Genomic DNA, 20,467 nt, shown 5'->3' with positions numbered 1-20,467 from the left:
CTACTCCGCAGAAATGTCTTGTATTACAACTACTTCTGGCCACCTGGTAAAACGATCAAATAGCGTTGTTCTGAAGAGCATGATAGCGGGCCCACAATGTCCACATGTATATGTGAAAATCTTGCAGATGGCGTCGGGAAGACAGCAATAGGTGCAAAGGCATATCTGCTGATTTTATTACGCTGGCATGTTAGGCATGCACGCGCCCATGCACGACAATCTTTTTGTATTCCAGGCCATACTACTTTGGAGGAAACTAAGTTGGCTGTAGCTCGTACTCCTGGATGTGATAGGTTATGTAGTGCATTATAAATCTCGCGTCGATATTGTTCTGGTATGTAAGGTTGCTCCTTTCCTTTTGCTACATCACACCAAATTCCGTCTGGAACACTTGGGACAGACACACGTCTGAGCTGCAGCGCAGTTCTCTGTTCCTCTATTAGACGGCGCAAGAAAGGATCTTCTCGTTGTTTAGACGCTAACTCGGTCCAACGAACTGAATTTAAACCGGCACAATTCCTAGACAGGCAATCTGCGACCAGGTTGTCTTTTCCTGAAATGTGACGCACGTCAGTTGTGAACTGTACAATGTACTCGACTTGCCTGCACTGACGTGGTGAATTGAGCTCTGTGTCTCGTTGAAATATAGCTACTAACGGCTTGTGATCGGTAAAAATTGCAAAGTGCCTCCCTTCGACAGACGTGCGAAAATGCTTTATGGCTAAGTAAATAGCAAGCAACTCACGGCCAATAGCACTCCATTTTTGTTGCTGTCGAGTCAGATTTTTAGAGAAAAATGCGAGCGGTTACCATCTGCCATCAACTTCTTGCTGTATCGCTGCTCCCACTGCTGTTTGGCTCGCATCAACCATGAGCGCTAAAGGAGTGCTCAATCTTGGATGTCCCAGTAGTGTTGCCCGAGAAAGACATTTCCTTAAGTCATGGAAAGCTGCTTCAGCATCTGGACTCCATGGGATTTTACGATTTCCTGTTGTATTTTTACCTGCAAGTAACGTTGTGAGCGGCTCTTGGGCGGCAGCTAATTTAGGTAAGTGACGTCTGTAATAGTTGAGCATGCCTAAAAATCTGCGAAGTCCTTTGTAAGTTGTGGGAAGGGGCATCTGTTGTACTGCTTCAACCCGCTCAGGGAAAGGTGACAGGCCTGCTGCTGAAACCAAATATTCCAGGAACTTAACCTCGCGTTTTCCAAACGTGCACTTTCTTTCGTTAATAATTATGCCATACTCTGTCAGACGGCGGAAAAGCTGCCGCAAATGTTCGACATGCTGATATACAGAACCAGAGAATACTAAAATGTCGTCCATATAACAAAATACGAATGGTAATTCTCGAAGCTCCTCATGCATGAATCTTTGCCATGTTTGGGCAGCGTTTCTGAGGCCAAATGGCATAAAATTGTACTCAAACAAACCGAATGGTGCGATAACTGCTGTTTTTTTTTAATGTCGGATGGAGCCATGGGAATCTGGGAAAATGCTTTGGCGCAATCAATCACACTAAATATTTTGGCATTGCCAATCGTACTGTTAAAATCAGTCACGTTGGGTACTGGGTAGCGGTCGGGAACCGTGCGGGCACTGTGCGCCCTGTAGTCTCCACATACTCTCCATGAATTGTCTTTTTTACGGACCATGTGAATTGGAGATGCCCATGAACTATCAGACCTACTTACAATACCTGTTTTTAGAAGTCTGTCGAACTCAGCTCGCGCCGGGAGCAGCTTCTCTGGAGGCAGACGCCGCGGGCGGAAGGCAACGGGTTGACCTTGCGTCGTGCTGATGTGGTGTTGAGTATTGTGTCTGCATTTCCTGGTTGCGTTGACGGGTTCGGTAAGTGCTGGAAAGTCTTGAAGCAGTTTACGAAAAAGTGATTCCTCCGACAGTGCTCTGATATTGCCTACAGTATACGAATCGTTATGACTGTCGGATGTCTTCTTGCGGGACGCACATGTGTGCGCCCCGCTTAGTTGCGGGTACGAAATCGTATCACAATATCCCGACGCGGATGACGCGGTAGAGGAGCCGGAAATCTTCGTGCGGAAAGACACGGGCACATCGCACTGCACTTGAACCGACGCGGAAGACGCAGTAGGCAATATCCCTTCTGTGGGAACTGTCACCAAACGACGGTTAACCAGGTCGGTCATAAGTCGGTAGTTCCGTAAAAAGTCCGCTCCAATTATAGGACTCGGCACATCAGCAACCACAAAAGTCCATTTTGGACGGAAGTTAGAATTCAGATGTAATGCCAACTGTTTCTCACCATAGGTAGATATTCTGGAATTGTTTACCGCAGTCAGCACATGTTGCGTTGTTGTCGTGAGTATATCACCTCTCTTTCTGGGATAAACACTGACTTCTGAACCTGTGTCAATCAGAAACTTCTCACCTGAATAGAGGTCCAACACGAACAATCGGTGTGATTGGTTAACTGCAGATACCGTGGCGTTTTCACCTCTCTGAATCACGCTAAGACTCGGGCGCCTATGTTGTTGTTGACGAACGTTAGCGCCCTTTTAAGTTTGGGTAGCTGCAGGGTTGAATACATTGACGGGCAGTGTTACCGAAGCGTCTGTGGTACCAGCACCATTGATCTGTCAAATCCTGTTGGATAGCATTTCTTCGTCTTTTCCAACTGCGACTTCGTAGCTGCTGGTGGTGTGAAGTTACTTGCACGTTGAGTTTTGCCACTTGTGCTGCCAGTTGCTGTATGGTGGTCTCGGTCGATGAGCACTGCTGTTGGGAAGTATTATTGCATGTTCCTGGCTCACTGGCGTTTGATTCCATCACACTACACGTTCTTAGGCCTCTATCCTGGCTGTAGTTGAATTCGGAACACGCAGAAACTTGGGTTAAGGTGTTTGCGATGGTGTCTGCCTTTTTTGCTAAGACTTGCAATGGTAAGTCTGTTTCTGCTGCAATGACGGCACGGATGTTGGCAGGAAGTTTACGAAGCCATATTAGACGTAAAGACTCTTCAGGTAGGAGTTCCGGGCCGGCTAAGGTGCGTAAGGCTTTGAGTACTTGTGACGGAGTCTTGGCGCCCAAATCTTCGTATGCGAAATTTTTTTGTAGTCGCAAATCTGGTGACAACGTATAATGCTGTATGAGAGCTTCCTTTAGCACAAAGTAATTCTGTTGCGACAAGGTTTCTTCTACTTGCTTTATCACTTCTAAATTTAGATGTGAAACCACTATATTAAATTTGTCAATGTTGTTAGACACCCCACGCTGCCGAAATATGCACTCAGCCTGCGTAAACCAAAGCTGGGGGCGCGTCGGCCAGAACGCGGAAAGCTTAACATTTCCGTGTCGCGCGTAGGTACTCCAATCTTTTGTGTTAACATCTGTCGTTCCGTTTTGTGGCGAATCAAAGGGCGTGGACCGCGATGCTTGGTCGAACAGACTGTAGTCTTCAATCTTGATTTCACTGCCCCATGCTTTTGTCTCTGAATTCATTATTCTCGTCGGTATATATATTTTCTTTATGCTTCTGCTACGATTTTTCGGGGTCACCACTATGGGAGCCTTTATATTTTATGAAGTAACAGCTTTTTCATGAGACGAGAAAACATTTTATTTTTTAAGCACAGATCAAAAACTAACAAGGATAAACAACTCGCAACCGAGCCGACTACGGCAAAGATAAATATCTATCAGCTGCAGCTTTCACCCGCTGTTTTTGGCGCAGTGGATGAATGACGTCGCCACACATATCTTGCTAGTGGTTGACCAGGCTTGTAATGCCATACTTAATTTTCTTCATGTCTTTTAATTCATACCTGAAAGTTTGCTGTCACACGACATACTCTTACATTCCATAAACAAACAATACCCAGCTGCAGGAGGTGGTAGGATAATGGAGAAAGAAAGACAGAATGGAAGAAATTATACACTACCTATAAACTACCAAATCCTACAGCTACTACACAAAAGAGAACATAATACATTATAACGTTTGCATCACCTTCAAGGGGTGTGTGAAAGGAGGTGCTTACCATTTACCAAATCATGGGTAAATGTAAGTGTCCTTGCGTCAAGTCTGTGTAGTGTAACATCATGACAGAATCTCTGTGTTCTGACTGTGCATATGACTAAGTGTATTACACCTTAACAAATCTTTGAATGAGTAAATCACATGTCTGCTCAGTACTTCCTCGATATCTCCACTTCTTGTGGATACCGTCTATACAAATGGAAAATACAATCCTGGAAATAGAAAAAAGAACACATTGACACCGGTGTGTCAGACCCACCATACTTGCTCCGGACACTGCGAGAGGGCTGTACAAGCAATGATCACACGCACGGCACAGCGGACACACCAGGAACCGCGGTGTTGGCCGTCGAATGGCGCTAGCTGCGCAGCATTTGTGCACCGTCGCCGTCAGTGTCAGCCAGTTTGCCGTGGCATACGGAGCTCCATCGCAGTCTTTAACACTGGTAGCATGCCGCGACAGCGTGGACGTGAACCGTATGTGCAGTTGACGGACTTGGAGCGAGGGCGTATAGTGGGCATGCGGGAGGCCGGGTGGACGTACCGCCGAATTGCTCAACACGTGGGGCGTGAGGTCTCCACAGTACATCGATGTTGTCGCCAGTGGTCGGCGGAAGGTGCACGTGCCCGTCGACCTGGGACCGGACCGCAGCGACGCACGGATGCACGTCAAGACCGTAGGATCCTACGCAGTGCCGTAGGGGACCGCACCGCCACTTCCCAGCAAATTAGGGACACTGTTGCTCCTGGGGTATCGGCGAGGACCATTCGCAGCCGTCTCCATGAAGCTGGGCTACGGTCCCGCACACCGTTAGGCCGTCTTCCGCTCACGCCCCAACATCGTGCAGCCCGCCTCCAGTGGTGTCGCGGCAGGCGTGAATGGAGGGACGAATGGAGACGTGTCGTCTTCAGCGATGAGAGTCGCTTCTGCCTTGGAGCCAATGATGGTCGTATGCGTGTTTGGCGCCGTGCAGGTGAGCGCCACAATCAGGACTGCATACGACCGAGGCACAGAGGGCCAACACCCGGCATCATGGTGTGGGGAGCGATCTCCTACACTGGCCGTACACCTCTGGTGATCGTCGAGGGGACACTGAATAGTGCACGGTACATCCAAACCGTCATCGAACCCATCGTTCTACCATTCCTAGACCGGCAAGGGAACTTGCTGTTCCAACAGGACAATGCACGTCCGCATGTATCCCGTGCCACCCAACGTGCTCTACAAGGTGTAAGTCAACTACCCTGGCCAGCAATATCTCCGGATCTGTCCCCCATTGAGCATGTTTGGGATTGGATGAAGCGTCGTCTCACGCGGTCTGCACGTCCAGCACGAACGCTGGTCCAACTGAGGCGCCAGGTGGAAATGGCATGGCAAGCCGTTCCACAGGACTACATCCAGCATCTCTACGATCGTCTCCATGGGAGAATAGCAGCCTGCATTGCTGCGAAAGGTGGATATACACTGTACTAGTGCCGACATTGTGCATGCTCTGTTGCCTGTGTCTATGTGCCTGTGGTTCTGTCAGTGTGATCATGTGATGTATCTGACCCCAGGAATGTGTCAATAAAGTTTCCCCTTCCTGGGACAATGAATTCACGGTGTTCTTATTTCAATTTCCAGGAGTGTATATCTCACAGAGATTGTCTCTCTCATAATGTGTATTATATAATGACCTATCAAATTTCCTCTCAAGAGTTCAACCACGAACGTTCTTCTACTTTAATAAAGGTAAAACATCATGTATGTTACGTACATATCATTTCTTTCTATAAAACATAAATAAAGAACATAGTATTATAATTGCCAGTAAAATGTCTCTTTCTCAGTGTCCGTTGCTCGACGTTGGTTGCACGGGTGTTCACTGCTCCTTTGCACTTACCTTGCATTACCTGAAAAGTCAAATGTTGTTTTCAAAGTAGATGTAATTTTGTCATCTGTTCGCTTAAGTGGAGTTGTTGTACGAGTAGCAAAAACGGCCTTAACAACTCTCCTATCTTTTGCTTCCTCAGGGTTTTCTGTTGTGTGTAAGTATAATAAAGGCTAACATGGCACTAAATTTCACTTTCGTAAAAAAAAAATTTATACAAATGTATTCACATGTGGACTGTGTAGAAACTATATTTCTTTCAACTTAAGTTCCTTAAAATATCATTCTCCTGTCTGAACACGAACTATAAAGGTTTTCTTCCGCACAATGGCTTAACAAAACTTAACGAAAGGTTACTAAGTTACACTTCTGAAATAAATTAAAGCTTATGGGTGTTTCCGAGTCACATTCTTATTACACTTCTTTCAACAGCTGTAATCATTGTTATGTTCACTCTGCTTTTCTTGCATTTGTTCATTTTCAAGGGCACTGTGAATAGATTCACATTTAACATCTTGTACTCACGTGTTCTAACTCATCACAAATGTTTTCTTTCAACTGAAATTCTTATGTAATCTTAAAGATGTAGACTGTTTACTAACTTCTCTATGTAGCACAATATTACCAAAACATTCTCACTCATTCCTTACACGCATACTTCTCTTATTCATCATCGTTGTTGTTGATGTTGTCTTCAGTCCTGGGACTGGTTTGATGCAGCTCTCCATGCTACTCTGTCCTGTGCAAGCTTCTTCATCTTCCAGTACCTACTGCAACCTACATCCTTCTGAATCTGCTTAGTGTATTCATCTCTTGGTCTCCCTCTACGATTTTTACCCTCCACGCTGCCCTCCAATGCTAAATTTGTGATCCCTTGATGCCTCAGGACATGTCCTACCAACCGACCCCTTCTTCTGGTCAAGTTGTGCCACAAACTTCTCTTCTCCCCAATCCTATTCAATACCTCCTCATTAGTTACGTGATCTATCCATCTTATCTTCAGCATTCTTCTGTAGCACCACATTTCTAAAGCTTCTATTCTCTTCTTGTCCAAACTAGTTATCGTCCGTGTTTCACTTCCATACATGGCTACACTGCATACAAATACTTTCAGAAACGACTTCCTGATACATAAATCTATATTCGATGTTAACTAATTTCTCGTCTTCAGAAACGTTTCCTTGCCATTGCCAGTCTACATTTTATATCCTCTCTACTTCGACCATAATCAGTTATTTTACTTCCTAAATAGCAAAACTCCTTTACTACTTTAAGTGTCTCATTTCCTAATCTAATTCCCTCAGCATCACCCGATTTAATTTGACTACATTCCATTATCCTCGTTTTGCTTTTGTTGATGTTCATCTTATATCCTCCTTTCAAGACATTCATTATATCATGATACATTAATATATCACATACGTGGAGCCATCTGGCACTTCCATTCTCATAAAACTCCAATATCATCTTCCTCAAATAATCTGTTCTCTCCATCAACTACTTCACAGTAACTTACCTTCTTATATTAACCTAAATATTAACTCATTCATACTGATCATTCATTCTTACGTCCTCATTCATTCTGCTACTTGCCTACGTCATTACGGATCTCAATAGCTATTATTGCCTCTCATTATAGTGCCTTGAAATAACTAACTACTTGTTGATTCACCTTATAATTTACAATTAACAACCAATGTAACCTGCGTAGACCTCATTGCTATATGAATATCTTTTCTCATTCAGTAAGTGTACTCACCTGGGTTTACATTGTCTTCATAATTATGTGTCCAAGTGTAACTGCAGTATATAATTTCCATAAATTAATGTTTGTGTTCTTAGGCTGCATAACTTAATGTTAGTGTTTTCAATACAAATATTTATGATCTCATTTTCGCAGCAACTTGCTCATGTTCAACTTAGTTATTATATTATATTGTTTTAGTGCACAAAGGGTTTCAGATGTCTGTGGGGATGCAGCCCCCTCGGCTTGTGAGATAACTGGTATTCTAGGGAGTAACAATCTGGGTGAGGTATGCTTGCTATTCTGAAAGGACCTGAATATAATAGCTGCCATTTTCTATTCAGTTGTTTTAATTTTGTAGACTTGGGATGTGAACGCAAAAGAATAAGGTCATCAACCTGATAGGTTTGTTAATTCCTGTTCTGCTGTCATTTTGTCGTCGTACCTGAGGAAACAGAACGTCTCAGCCGTTGTGCTCTTACAACACCTCACGACCGAAGCAAGAGCGCTTAGCTCGGTCGTCGACTGTTTTCCGTCGTCTGCTGTGTTTGGCCGGGTTCGTTGACCAGCTCCACTATGTTTACATTCCGGCCGGTTGGCGCCCACGCGTCAGCTGATGGCGCGCCGCAATTGTTATTGCTACTTCGTGGCGGGGAGTGCATAACTGTACTGGGGAACTGCGGCGGATTCCGTGGAGGGTTACGATTTGTCATGCGCGAATTTTGTGTGTTCCACATATTCAGTCGGTGATTGTTAGGATTGTTATTGTTTTGGTAGTAATTATGTCTGTTATATGGAATGTTCCTGTCAAAGTAGCCCGGGTTGTACCGGCTATTCTCACGTCTCCTGTTGCTGTTGTTGTTGTACTGTCTGTGATTTTCATTTTGCTTGTAGTTACCATTTTGATATGGGTGATAATTATTGTTGTTATTATTATTCCACGAATTTCTGCTGTTGTTCCTACCGTCATACACGTTTCCATTAGAATATGTTTCGCGCGCAGGCATCGTACTGTGTCGCGGTTCCTTTGGGGTGGGTGCTGATTTTGGTTACTAATATGAGTAAAATTTGAATGGCGTGAATCGCCTCTGTAAACTACGTCCGTTTGATCTAAGAAGTTTGAGAAAGTCTTAACGTCATTCTCCGGTACTCCTATTAATCTGTCTCGGTATGGAAAGGGTAAGTGGCTCTTTAATGTGTCAATTATCGCTGGCAAGTCGGCTGGTTTGGACCAGTACAGTGTCTTGTCTAGGTACCTCTCAAAGTATTGTCTTAATGTCTCTTTTTTAGGGTCATAGGTCTCGGGGTTGCACACTTCTCTCCTTAGACTCTGTTGCTCATTCTCGGACCAGAATTCGTCCAAGAAGGCTTGTTCGAACAGTTCAAACGTAAGGCATCGCCGCTTCATAGCGCCACCCCACTTAGCTGCTCGTCCTCTCCTGAGATTGGTGACGTATCTGATTTTATCGACTTTTGACCAACTACGTGGAAAAACACCGTCAAATGATCTAATAAACACAATAGGGTGGACTTTGTGCTTGTCCTCACTGGAAGACGTCTGGAAATACCGATGCCTTACAAACGTGTCATCGGCGATGCCGGTTGGCATAACTGTATTAACGTGGTTTGTGTCACTTGCCACTCTAGGTGTCGTACCGTAATATTGCTTGTTTGGTGGAAAAGAAAGCGGCATATTGTAATTTTGTTTGGAAATAGGTGATTCCACAAAAGGTGTTCTGTCTGTGTCATTAGCCATGGTTTTAGCTGTTTTGTCGTTCCCTGACGATGCGTTTGCACCAATCGCCAAACACGGCACAACGTTGTCTCGTCTTCTACGTGTTTTGTCTCGTCTTTAACATGTGTCTTTGTTTTTGAAAGTATGTCCTGCGTAATTGTTTCAAGTTTTTTGTCCAGATAGTCGTCACACAATTTACATTCATGTACAATTCTCCCGGCCATGTTAGTGTCGTTTAGTGACGCGAGGTCCGCTCGGTCTTCTACTTTTCCTATCTTTTCTTTGAGGTGGGTTTGTTCAAGAACTACCATTGGGAGTTGTTGGGTAATATTTCCCACTTCTTCAGTCAGCTTTTCTTGGGTGGAGCTAGCTGAAGTGTGGGTCTGAGCTAACTCTTCCACACGGGCGTTCACTTCCTGCTGCACATTAACTATTTGAGTTAACTGATTCTCACATCGTGTGATATTGTTTTTTGTTTCATGTGTGAATGTAACCAACGTTTCTTCCTTTTTAGTGACTCGGTCGGACAATGTCTCAAATCGCTGGCTGAGCTGATGAGTAGTGTTATTTAATTCTGTCATCTGTTTTGTCGTTCGTTCAAAATTTTCGGTCATAGTATGGTTTAATATGTCAATTTTCTGACTAACGTCTCGTTTCATGTCTGCAAATAACTCCAATAGTCGGTCCAGTTTGTCAGTCTCCTGTGTCCGATTTGTGTCACGTTGCTGAATTTGTCTCATATTCGGTTCTGACATTGATGTTAACAATGGCGCTGACGGTGTAGTCCATTCCACATGTTGCCATTTAAAGTCGCCATCTGTGTATTATCACAAATGTTGCGAGTTTGAGGCAAAATCATTGCATTGGTCTGTGAATTCGTCCATGGAGGGAAACGCGGAGTTTCTTGTTGGTTGAACGATGAATCTACTTCACTTAACTCATCTGCCGAAACTATCTCTACCTTACCGCATTCCATTGTAATTGGGTGTATAATCGTAAGTCAAAAAAGGGAACAATATAAGTCTGATTAATAAAGATTTGACTCAAATTTAGGTTGAAATATTTTCTCGTCAATGTAAATGATTGCTCTATTGCAAACAAGGGTTGAGAAAGATGCAGCAGGGCGAACAAAATTTTCCGTAACAAATGACTGTTTGGCGGTGAAATTCACGATCTGCATATGCTACAACAATACTATAATTACCACAAACTACAATACAGATAGATAATTTTGGAAAAATCTAGAAGAAAACTACAGGATGCGTGGAAAGGGAAAAATGGATTCTGCAGTTGGCTATTGAATGTTTGAATGAAACATAATTGTGTGACTCACCATTAAATTTTCTGTCCTGCAGCGGCTGGTCAAACACTTCTGCGTAAATCGTATTCGTCAAAATATGGATTTTCTTAATACATCTCCATTGGATAATCACCAAAAGGTCTCAAAATAACAGTTTTGCATCAATATATGCCATGAAAAGGAAACAAATTTACAGTATTGTTGTATAATCATTTGTTTAGGTACAATAAAGTTGGTGTTTTAGTTACCCTTTAAACTTCAGGATTTTTGGTTATTCTCTGTTGGGGAAAAATATAAATTAAAGTTTCAAATTTGCTCAAAAACGACATCCGGAAATTGCGTCCTGTCGCGGGAGCCAGTTGTAGTGGTAAATAAAAAAAGAAAAAAGAGAAGAGGAAAGAGATGATTCGGAAATGTGGGAAGAAATGGAGAATAAAAAGGGGATTTTAAAATCGTAAATGACCGTGAAAAAAGAGAAAGAAAGAAAGAAATGCAAATCGGACTTCGTATTACAGAAAAGTTATCGGACTTCGTGATTCGGAAAAGCTATTGTTGGGGTGGTCCTTGTGGCGTTTTTCAGCAAAAGTTAAACCAATTTCCACTACAAAAATTGTTGAAAAAGAACAAAGACTAACAAAATAGAACTGACAGGGGGAAATGGCGTAGATAAGATTTCATCTTTTACCAGGTTAACTTGTCTTCTTACGTGCGGCGTCCAGGTCTTCAAAAATCTCCTTCATTTCTGCGTGAAAAGCCTGCTCCGAAATCTTGCAATCTTCCATCCTCCGAATTTCTTAACAACTTCCACAATATGTCTACACATTAAAATCAGATCAAGACTAGCTAATAAGTTTCTTTTTTTTTTACGTCTTCATCAGATCACGTCTGCCTTAAGCTGCGGCTATCAAGAGACAATAAAGAAACGGATAGAAAGCGAAAAAACTATTTACTCTCTGCCGTGGAGCGCTCATACCGCTGCGACGGCATAATTTTTATCTGAGGGAACCAGTGTGGCGCGGCGAAATTCGAAGTCCCGCTACAATCATTTTATATTCTGTTACAGACAAGCATTGCCCCAAACGTCATCCGTGCTGTCAAGTTGCAGTAAAACTGTAACAAATTGCTCTCCATGTTACAGAAAAATTGCAACATTGGACCTCTAATATGGTATGTGTCCACCCTTACCTTTTTAACAGCTTGGCTCTGCCAGGAGTGCTTTCGGTGAGGTGTCTGTATGCCTGTGGTGAAGTGGCAGCCCATTCTTCCTCAAAAGCCAAAACCAGAAAAGGTAGTGATATGGGATGCTGGAGTCTGGAGTGAAGTCAACACTCGAAGCCATCCCTAAGGTGTTTCAACAGGTTCACTTCAGGGCATTTGGGAGGTCAGTCCATGTTATTATCCACAAAACTATTGCGTCACTGATGCTATTTTAACAGAGACTCTGGCTCTGAGCACTATGGGTCTTACCATCTGAGGTCATCAGTCTCCTAGAACGTAGAACTACTTAAACCTAACTAACCTAAGGACATCACACATATCCATGCCCGAGGCAGGATTCGAACTTGCGACCGTAGTGATCGCGCGGTTCCAGACTGAAGCGCCTAGAAGCGCTTAGCCACCAGAGGCCGGCTTTAACAGAGGGTGCCCTGTCATGTTGATTCAAATATCATTATTTCCAAACTATTCCTGTGCTGTTTTCAGCTCAAAATGCTGTCAGATATTTTCACATCCTTCCACATTTAGCTTTATCTTAAGCACAATAAGGGGATCACACTCTGCCCACGAGTAACATTCCCATACCGTAACGTAACCTCCTCCTCCTTATCCTCTGTACTTCACTGTTGGCACTACACATGGTGCCAGCCAACGTTCTGTACCTGATTGTTGCTCGTGTCCAGTGATCCACTTTACAGCCACCTCAAGCTTTGCTTAGCACTGACTACAGAAATGTGTGGCCGATAATTGTACCACATTGTTCTTAACTACCTACGCACAATCACTGTACTAGTCTACCGTGTCTTCCTTCGTCGACGACGTTGTTGTTACCGTGAGGCACCGTTATACCAAGAGGAAAGGCGCGTCTATATGATGTCCTTAAGTCATTGACAATACACAACGGTCACGGTAGCACCTGATTACAGAATAGCTGCAGTGGTTAGGCTATACGACCTGTCCCCTCTTGACCAGGTCCCCAAAACTTAACTCGTAACGAGATCCCTTCAAAACAAATTGTCATAATGATCGTCTATAAAGGCTACGTACAACGAGAAGAAATGTTACAGTTTATGGAATAATAACAGATACGACCAAACTGTCTTGTCTCTTCTGTTTTATTTAACATAACTTCGTTCACAGTTTCATTTTGCATTCACCACTCGTTCACCGAAACCCTTTGATGAACAGTTTTGGTTGCTTGACACCAACAGTCAATGATAATGATACAGCTTTTCTCCTTTTTATAAATTGAAGCCCGCTCTCCGCGATATAATTTTAAAAAACCGGTCTCAATACCGCGTCCTTCGTGAGATGCGAATAGACTTATCCCGGAATTGACCGCCCTGTAGGTGTACTCAATTTAGTGACCACAATTCGCTATCCGCGATTTCGTGTAACTAAATGTCCATTTGTTAGTCTGATTGTACAACGTAGCTATTTAAAACTCGCCCCTATATTTTTCAGAACGCACAATCAGCACTTCTTTACTTGTTTTTTTTTTTCCTAAGAGTAAACAGAAAAAAAGACGCCGTATTATTGGCTTAGTCGATATAAAGGAAAACACCTTACTATGCCCAATTTTACCTCTTCTTATAGGATCGGCTACCTTACTTATTAATGTACTACATATTATTTCCAATAACACTAAATAGGTATCGCCGTTATATTTTAATTGTATTCAAAAGCATGTTACTATTATTATGACCGACCAAATCGTAACAAATCGCGCGGCGTGCACTTTTAACGATAACTTTACGCTATTAAAGTTCCGTTACAGCTATCTTGACTCGTAATGTTACACGGCCCCCCAGACTGTGATGTCTTGAAGAGGGTTCCAGACATAACGGGCTTACTTTTTGTGTACTGTGACAGGAGAGGGTATTTGTTTCGGCGAATACACTCACTCTCAGATTCACTCAACAAGTCAGTACATACATTCTACAATATTTAATTTGAGTTAATGGGCCTAGACTAAATTCCACAGTTGTTTATAGGTTGTCTTGGAAACACTTGTCACTAATCATCTTCACACTACATTTTTTTCTCGGATGAAGCCCTCCGTTCTTCAACCGACTGTGCAAGGCAGGGATCACAGCCGGGTTCGACGATTGGCATCCTAGGCCAAAACCCTTATCAGGCCACTTGTTTAACCAGAGACCATTTGGTCCTTTTCTTTTCCTCTTAATTCCACTTTTAAATCATCTATCCTCGCTGTTCGGTGAGAGAATAAATCGTATTTCAGCGTCGTCATTGTTGCTGATACCAAGAAGGTATCTCATGGAAATCTTCGGTATATTCTTTAATTTTCTTTGTAAGTTAGTGTAAGTACGTATTTATCCACTGGTGCTTTTATTTAGTCCAATCTGAGTGTAGTCTTGGTATCATTCAGTGTTTCTTGAATCTATATTTCGCTCATTATTGATAATACTTCTTCAGGTCTATGTGAGGGAACAAGCCTTTAATTACATCAATATCACAATCTGCCAGGATTATTTTGTATGGACCTGTAGATAAATATTGTCATTTCTTATTTGGATGATTTCTCAATAAAACTTCTTCCCCTACATCATATGTGACTACTTCCTTCACATTTTTATCAAAACGGGTTTTTCTCAATTGTGCTTGATGCTTCAGATTTTCATATCTTCTTTCTTGGTAATCTTTTGTTCTATCGCAGGTAATTTCTTCATTCATTCTGGCACAATACTCCACCAAATACTGTTTGGTTAGGTGAATAACCTGAGGCTAAGTGCGGAAGTCATTATACATTTTCTCAAATTCATAAATCCAATCGACCCATTTATAATGTTGTTTGGGTATGTACGTCCGAAAAAATCGGTTCAACTCTCGGAAGATTCTCTCAACCGGATTTCCACAACGGTAAAATCTTGAGGTGTAAATGTGCTGGATTCCTTGTTCTTTCATAGTGTCTCTCCATACTTTGCTTGTATAATATGCAGCGTTGTCTGTCAAGATCATTATAGGTTTGCCGAGCTCAGTTATATAGTTGATGATAAATTTGCGTAACATGGGTCAACGTGGAGATTTTTTAAAGTATATCACATATTTTGAAAAGAGGTCATAGAAAGCCAAAACATATTTGAACCGTCCACGTGTCATGGGACATGGCCCGCAGACATCACATGACACCAACATGAAAGGTTGTTGTGGGGTGATCGGATGTAATTCTATCTTCTGACAATAGTTTATGGGTTTTGCCTTCTGACATATTTTGCACTTTTTAAGAATATTTGTAGCTAGGCGTCCCAAATTTGGATGATAGCAGTGTTGTTGTTGTTGTTGTCTTCAGTCCTGAGACTGGTTTGATGCAGCTCTCCATGCTACTCTATCCTGTGCAAGCTGCTTCATCTCCCAGTACCTACTGCAACCTACATCCTTCTGAATCTGCTTAGTGTACTCATCTCTCGGTCTCCCTCTACGATTTTTACCCTCCACGCTGCCCTCCAATGCTAAATTTGTGATCCCTTGATGCCTCAAAACATGTCCTACCAACCGATCCCTTCTTCTAGTCAAGTTGTGCCACAAACTTCTCTTCTCCCCAATCCTATTCAATACCTCCTCATTAGTTACGTGATCTATCCACCTTATCTTCAGTATTCTTCTGTAGCACCACATTTCGAAAGCTTCTATTCTCTTCTTGTCCAAACTAGTTATCGTCCATGTTTCACTTCCATACATGGCTACACTCCAAACAAATACTTTCAGAAACAACTTCCTGATACATAGATCTATATTCGATGTTAACAAATTTCTCTTCTTCAGAAACGCTTTCCTTGCCATTGCCAGTCTACATTTTATATCCTCTCTACTTCGACCATCATCAGTTATTTTACTTCCTAAATAGCAAAACTCCTTTACTACTTTAAGTGTCTCATTTCCTAATCTAATTCCCTCAGCATCACCCGATTTAATTTGACTACATTCCATTATCCTCGTTTTGCTTTTGTTAATGTTCATCTTATATCCTCCTTTCAAGACACTGTCCATTCCGTTCAACTGCTCTTCCAAGTCCTTTGCCGTCTCTGACAGAATTACAATGTCATCGGCGAACCTCAAAGTTTTTACTTCGTCTCCATGAATTTTAATACCTACTCCAAATTTTTCTTTTGTTTCCTTTACTGCTTGCTCAATATACAGATTGAATAACATCGGGGAGAGGCTACAACCCTGTCTCACTCCTTTCCCAACCACTGCTTCCCTTTCATGCCCCTCGACTCTTATTACTGCCATCTGGTTTCTGTACAAATTATAAATAGCCTTTCGCTCCCTGTATTTTACCCCTGCCACCTTTAGAATTTGAAAAAGAGTATTCCAGTCAACATTGTCAAAAGCTTTCTCTAAGTCTACAAATGCTAGAAACGTAGGTTTGCCTTTTCTTAATCTTTCTTCTAAAATAAGTCGTAAGGTCAGTATTGCCTCACGTGTTCCAACATTTCGACGGAATCCAAACTGATCCTCCCCGAGGTCTGCATCTACCAGTTTTTCCATTCGTCTGTAAACAATTCGCGTTAGTATTTTGCAGACGTGGCTTATTAAACTGATAGTTCGGTAATTTCCACATCTGTCAGCACCTGCTTTCTTTGGGATTGGAATTATTATATTCTTCTTGAAGTCTGAGGGTATTTCGCCTGTCTCATACATCTTGCTCACCAGCTGGTAGAGTTTTGTCATGACTGGCTCTCCCAAGGCCGTCAGTAGTTCTAATGGAATGTTGTCTACTCCGGGGGCCTTGTTTCGAAGCAGTATTGTGCTATTTTGGCTGTACATTTAGCGGCGCCAAAATGACCCCAACTCAAGTGAGTGCACCATACTAGTGATTCTAAATATTTATTTGGAACACAAACTTTCCAAACATCTTCTTCATCCTTCCTCCGATACAATATTCTGGATTTTAATTGATACTGCTCTTGAGAGTGACTTAGCGTTTTGCTTTCAACAGCATCTCTAATGGCTTTCCACAACTTATTATCTTCTTGCAGTTGTGGAAGACTTCGACATAGCTGTGAAATCTGCCTCTCACAATATTGCCTTGATAAATTCATGACTTTAAAGTCAATAGTCCGTTCTTCACACTCGTCGTCATTCTTTCTTTTCGGTAGTCTTGAAAGAGCATCGGCTATGATGTTGTCTTTCCTTCTGATGTATTTGAGCGTAATATCATATTCTTGCAGTAGCAAGGCCCACCGGGTTAAACGTGAATGGAACATCCTTCCCGTTAAAATAAAAGATAAAGCTTTGAGGTCGCAGAATACAATGATCTCCTTTCCATATATAAAATAGCGAATCTTTCTAAGGGACCAGACCACGGCCAGTACTTCCAATTCAGTAGTACACTACGCACGTTCACAGCTAGAGAGTGTTCTGCTGGCAAACCCAATTATTTTGATGGTACTGATATCTTCTGGATTGTCCATCTGCAAAAGAGTGGCACCAAATCCTGTTTCAGAAGCATCCGCAGCAATATAAAAATCTTGATCAAGTCTCGGATGATGTAACAGTGGAGCATTAGTCAAAGCATTGCGGATGTTATCAAAAGCTTTCGTGCATTCGGAATTCCACTCCCACATGAGATTTTGTCTTAACAGCCGTAACAAACTGTCTTGGCTTCCTAACTGATTGGGTAAAAATCGTCTAAAAAACGAAACTAAGCCGATAAATGACTTTAATTCCGTTCTATTCTTTGGATAAGCACATCTGTTAATTGTATCCATCTTTTTAGGATTTGGTTTTATCCCTTCAGGAGTAATTATATGTCCATGAAATTTCAATTGGTCATGAGCAAACTTGGAATTGCTCAAATTTACAGTAACTCCGTATTCCAAAAATTTCGCAAAAACTCTTCTTAATAAGTCCAAATGTTCCTCCCAAGTTTCAGAAGCAATTAGCAAATCATCCACATATAAAGTAACTTCATTCAAAAGGTCTCTGCCCAGTACGGTATCTAATGCCGATATGAAAACACCACCGCTTATTTTCAACCCAAATGGCATGACGGTAAACTGGTAACTTCGGCCCAGAAAAACGAATGCAGTATATTTTAGAGATTCTTTCGATATTCTAGTTTGCCAATATGAACTACGCATATCCAAAGAAGTTAAGAAGGGGGCACCATAAAACTTTTGTACTAACTCTTCTAGGTTCTCCAGTCGCGTTTGATCTCTCTGGCATCCAACACCAATCTGATGTCACTATTGGGTTTAATTACCGCCACAAGAGGGATACAATATTCGGAATCTGAGGGCTCAATAATACCCCATTCTAACATTTTATTGATTTCCTTTCTGACTACTTCCTTCTTTGTCCATGGGATAGAATAGGAAGTACGACAAAAGGGTTTATGTGCATACGTCTTTATTTGGTATTGTCTTTTATTACACCCGGACGTTTGCTAAAAATCGACTGATATGCTTCCAACAAGTAGCACAATTCGTCCCTTTGGATAACAGATAAATATTCTGATTCTAACACCTTTTCTTGCAGTGACATTTTATCCATCATTTCTTCAGAACATTCAATAAGGCAGATATCATACACATTTTCATCATCAATACTGACATATTTTACCATTAGATTCATACACAATTGATTTGGAATTACTCGGCCCTTTCTCAGGGTGGCTGTCAAAATATTATAATTGGAATTAAATATACATTCACCTTTCTCTAAATTAATGATTGCACCGGTCTCACATAAAAAATCCAAACCCCAGATATATAGTACTGTCATTTTAGGAACAACCAGGAATGTACTTTCTATTTGAGCCCCCGTATTGTAACGTCGACACGTACCTGTTTCACAGCTTTTTGCATTTTTGCGCTGAACGCGCCAGACGTGGTACATCCTGTGAGAGGAAAAGTGGGCATTTTTACCCCTCGGCTTATCTGTTTTAAACAGTCCAGCATCATGACACTAATAGTCGCTCCAGTATCAATTAATATTTCAACATCAACATTAATTATACTTGTTGGAATTATTGCCTGTAAAATTTGTCCTCATTTATTAGAAAATTCAGGTTTTTCTTCAATTAATTCATTCCTTATATCCTGATCATTATTGTACCTTAATAGCCCCAGTTCAAATTGAAGCCTGCGTTCCTTCTCCTTTCCAGTCATCCAAGGAAGGCATTTGGTGACTGGTATTAGTTTAATCTATCTCCTTGAGTCATCGCTGGGGGTTCATGAACTTCCACAATCCGTACAGTATGATCCGAGGTATAGTATTCACCCCGTTGCACATTGGAGGCTCTTTCGCCCATTGGTATACCTCCTTGTGCTGCATGAGGACTCGAGGCATTTGTTCCATCCTGCCGATGAACATTATGCTTCGAATTATCTTCCCAAGGTCGAATACAATTGGGTTCATCACTTGGGTACCTGTTACTCTTATTAATATCACTACTGTGCATATTAGCGTCACCATATCGATGTTTACCTCTAGCACAGTAAGAATCTCTTCTATATTTATTATAACCATTGTTTTTATTGCAACCATAGGGCGAAGATTGTCCACGCTCCTGTGATGCGGGTTTGACCTGGTTTTCGCTATTATTATTATCATACGTTAAATTATTATCATAATTATTCCTATTACTATGAGTGTGAGTCGACATTTGATTACTACTCATTTGTCTTGTTTCTTCCATAATCACATCTATAGAATCAATCATCGACAAGAATTGTTCTAGATCGTGGTCAGGAACATTTATTAACTTTTCAGGTATATTTATGAGCAACCTTCCCTTCAAAATTCTGATCACTTCCTTGTGAGAAATTGGATCACTCCAATAACGTGTCTTATTTATGTACTTTTCAAAATATTGCCTTAAAGTACTCCTTTTACTGTTAAAATACTCAGGTTGATAAAGCTCTTTTCTTAATTTCTCTTGTTTACTCGACGACCAGTATTTAGCCAAAAAAGTTGTTCAAACTCAGCGCAACTTCTACCGTATCTTCCTACTTCGTCGGCGTTGTCGTTATCACCGTGAGGCACCGTTCTACCAAGAGGAAAGACGCGTCGATCTTACAGCATGAGATATGATGTCCTTAAGCCATTAACAACACACAACGGTCACGGTAGCACCTGATTCCAGAATAGCTGCAGTAGTTAGGATTTACGAACTGTCCCCTCTTGACCAGGTCCCCAAAACATAACTCGTAACGAAATCCTTTCAAAACAAATTGTCATAACGATCGTCTATAAAGGCTTCGTACAATGAGAAGAAATGTTACAGTTTATGGAATAATAACAGATACGACCAAATTGTCTTGTCTCTTCTGTTTTATTTAACATAACTTCGTTCACAGTTTCATTTCGCATTCACCACTCATTCACCGAAACCCTTTGATTAACAGTTTTGCTTGCTTGACACCAACTGTCAATGATAACGATACAGCTTTTCTCCTTTCTATAAACTGAAGCCCGCTCTCCGGAAAATAATAAAAAAAAAAACGGTCTCAATACCGCGTCCCTCATGAGATGCGAATAGACTTATCCCAGAATTGACCGCCCTGTAGGTGTACTCAGTTTAATGACCACACTTCATTATCCGCTATTTCTCGTAACTG

At 41.8% G+C, this 20,467-nt stretch overlaps 1 protein-coding gene across 1 annotated transcript in view; it reads right to left on the bottom strand.

Annotated features, from left to right (window-relative positions):
• LOC126273299 (nucleolar protein dao-5-like) overlaps positions 1-18,712 on the bottom strand; it is a 52,125-nt gene extending 33,413 nt beyond the window's left edge. Inside the window, exon 1 of the mRNA XM_049976845.1 lies at positions 18,692-18,712. Coding sequence (XP_049832802.1) covers positions 18,692-18,712 — 21 coding nt within the window. The remainder of the gene's footprint in view (positions 1-18,691) is intronic.
• Positions 18,713-20,467: the final 1,755 nt, after the last annotated feature.

Source organism: Schistocerca gregaria, chromosome 5, assembly GCF_023897955.1.
Source record: "Schistocerca gregaria isolate iqSchGreg1 chromosome 5, iqSchGreg1.2, whole genome shotgun sequence".
NCBI classification, from domain to species: Eukaryota; Metazoa; Arthropoda; class Insecta; order Orthoptera; family Acrididae; genus Schistocerca; species Schistocerca gregaria.
This window is presented reverse-complemented; position numbering and strand designations above follow the sequence as displayed.